The sequence below is a fragment of the Centroberyx gerrardi genome, chromosome 8 (assembly GCF_048128805.1).
Source record: "Centroberyx gerrardi isolate f3 chromosome 8, fCenGer3.hap1.cur.20231027, whole genome shotgun sequence".
Taxonomy (NCBI): domain Eukaryota; kingdom Metazoa; phylum Chordata; class Actinopteri; order Beryciformes; family Berycidae; genus Centroberyx; species Centroberyx gerrardi.
Window position 1 is genome coordinate 3,499,409 of NC_136004.1, and position 1,265 is coordinate 3,500,673.

The following is a 1,265-nucleotide window of genomic DNA, read 5'->3' on the forward strand; positions in this document are numbered from 1 at the left end:
AAAAAAAAACGGTGGGTAAACTGAGTGTAGGTGGGTTTACCTTCCACTAAACTGTTGTCCAGCAGTACATGCAGTGACATGACAAGTAAACAAGAAAGATAGACTTTGATTGTTGCAGCAAAGTTTATTTTTTGTTGACAGCCAGCATGACGGGGTGAAAGAGTTACTGAAAAAGAAACTGGAATAATGTTCTTTCGGTTCATTGAATAAAACAGTTTTGAGCTTAGCAAGTAGTGAGTGACCATCTCTCTAGTCGAAACCCTACATGATGCTAGTCTCTTAGAAACCATACCACTAAGAATTAGGATGTAAACATTCTTTATAGAGCCAGGCTGAGGTACGAATCATGTCACTATAAAGGCCAAAGGTTACCAGACTGCCTAATGAGTGTCTTCGCTGAGGGTGTAGGAGTAATGGAGGGTGCCGCCTTTCTTCAGGAAGCAGTCATGCTCGTGGGTTCCCATCTTGATCTGTCGCTGGCAGGTTCCCAGCAGGTCGTCGTAGAGCAAGTCGCTGTCATAAACCTCCAGCCTCAGCACGTCGTTCTGCTGGGCGTCGAAGTGGCTGAACTCCTCCTCCCACCAGGGGTTGGGGTTGTTGTTGCGGACGGACGTCTTGCCCAAGGTGGCCGAGCCGCAGTACACCGTGACGTAGCCGTCGGTGGTTCCCAGCAGGCCGGTGGGAAGGTCGCTAGCCCGCAGGTTGAACAGCTTCAGCCGGGCTTCGGCCACAGCCAGGCTGCACAGGACCAACAGGAGGAAGGAAAGACTGGAGGCCATGGCTTCAGAGGAAACTGAGTCTGTAGAGGGAAAACAACAAATCACACACCTTCCTATATGATTGGTCACATCTGATTTTGCCCAATGAATTACCTTCACTCTTTGCAACTACAAAGGATATGGTGTCATGTGATATGGTGGGCATTTCAAAATTTGAGGAGGGTGCCACTAGTGGCGTTTCCATCAAGCCAATTTATGTGAAAATTGAAGTTTTGAATGGGAATTAGCTGAATGGGGACACCAAATTTTGAAAAAAAAAAATTTAACAAAAAAAGTTTTAACGTTCACTTGAGGTGGATTCTTTTTGTCTGTCAATAAAGAGGTTATTCGAACAGCATTGGAAACGTATTTTGTGAATTAATAATGGAATTGTTTTGTGCGTCTCCTTTCCCAGATGTACGGCGACCGTTGTTGAATGGACATTTCTCCTACCGTTAAAATATTGGCCATAGCATTTAGTCACCAGTAGATTACATTACAGAATTA

The 1,265-nt window shown here is 45.1% G+C and overlaps 1 protein-coding gene across 1 annotated transcript; it reads right to left on the reverse strand.

The window, feature by feature from the left end:
* Window positions 1–380: 380 nt before the first annotated feature.
* LOC139914308 (perforin-1-like) lies at window positions 381–779 on the reverse strand. The gene has a single exon (XM_071902590.2). It carries the CDS (start codon window positions 777–779, stop codon window positions 381–383), a length of 399 nt encoding a protein of 132 aa, XP_071758691.2.
* Between the last annotated feature and the right edge of the window lie 486 nt (window positions 780–1,265).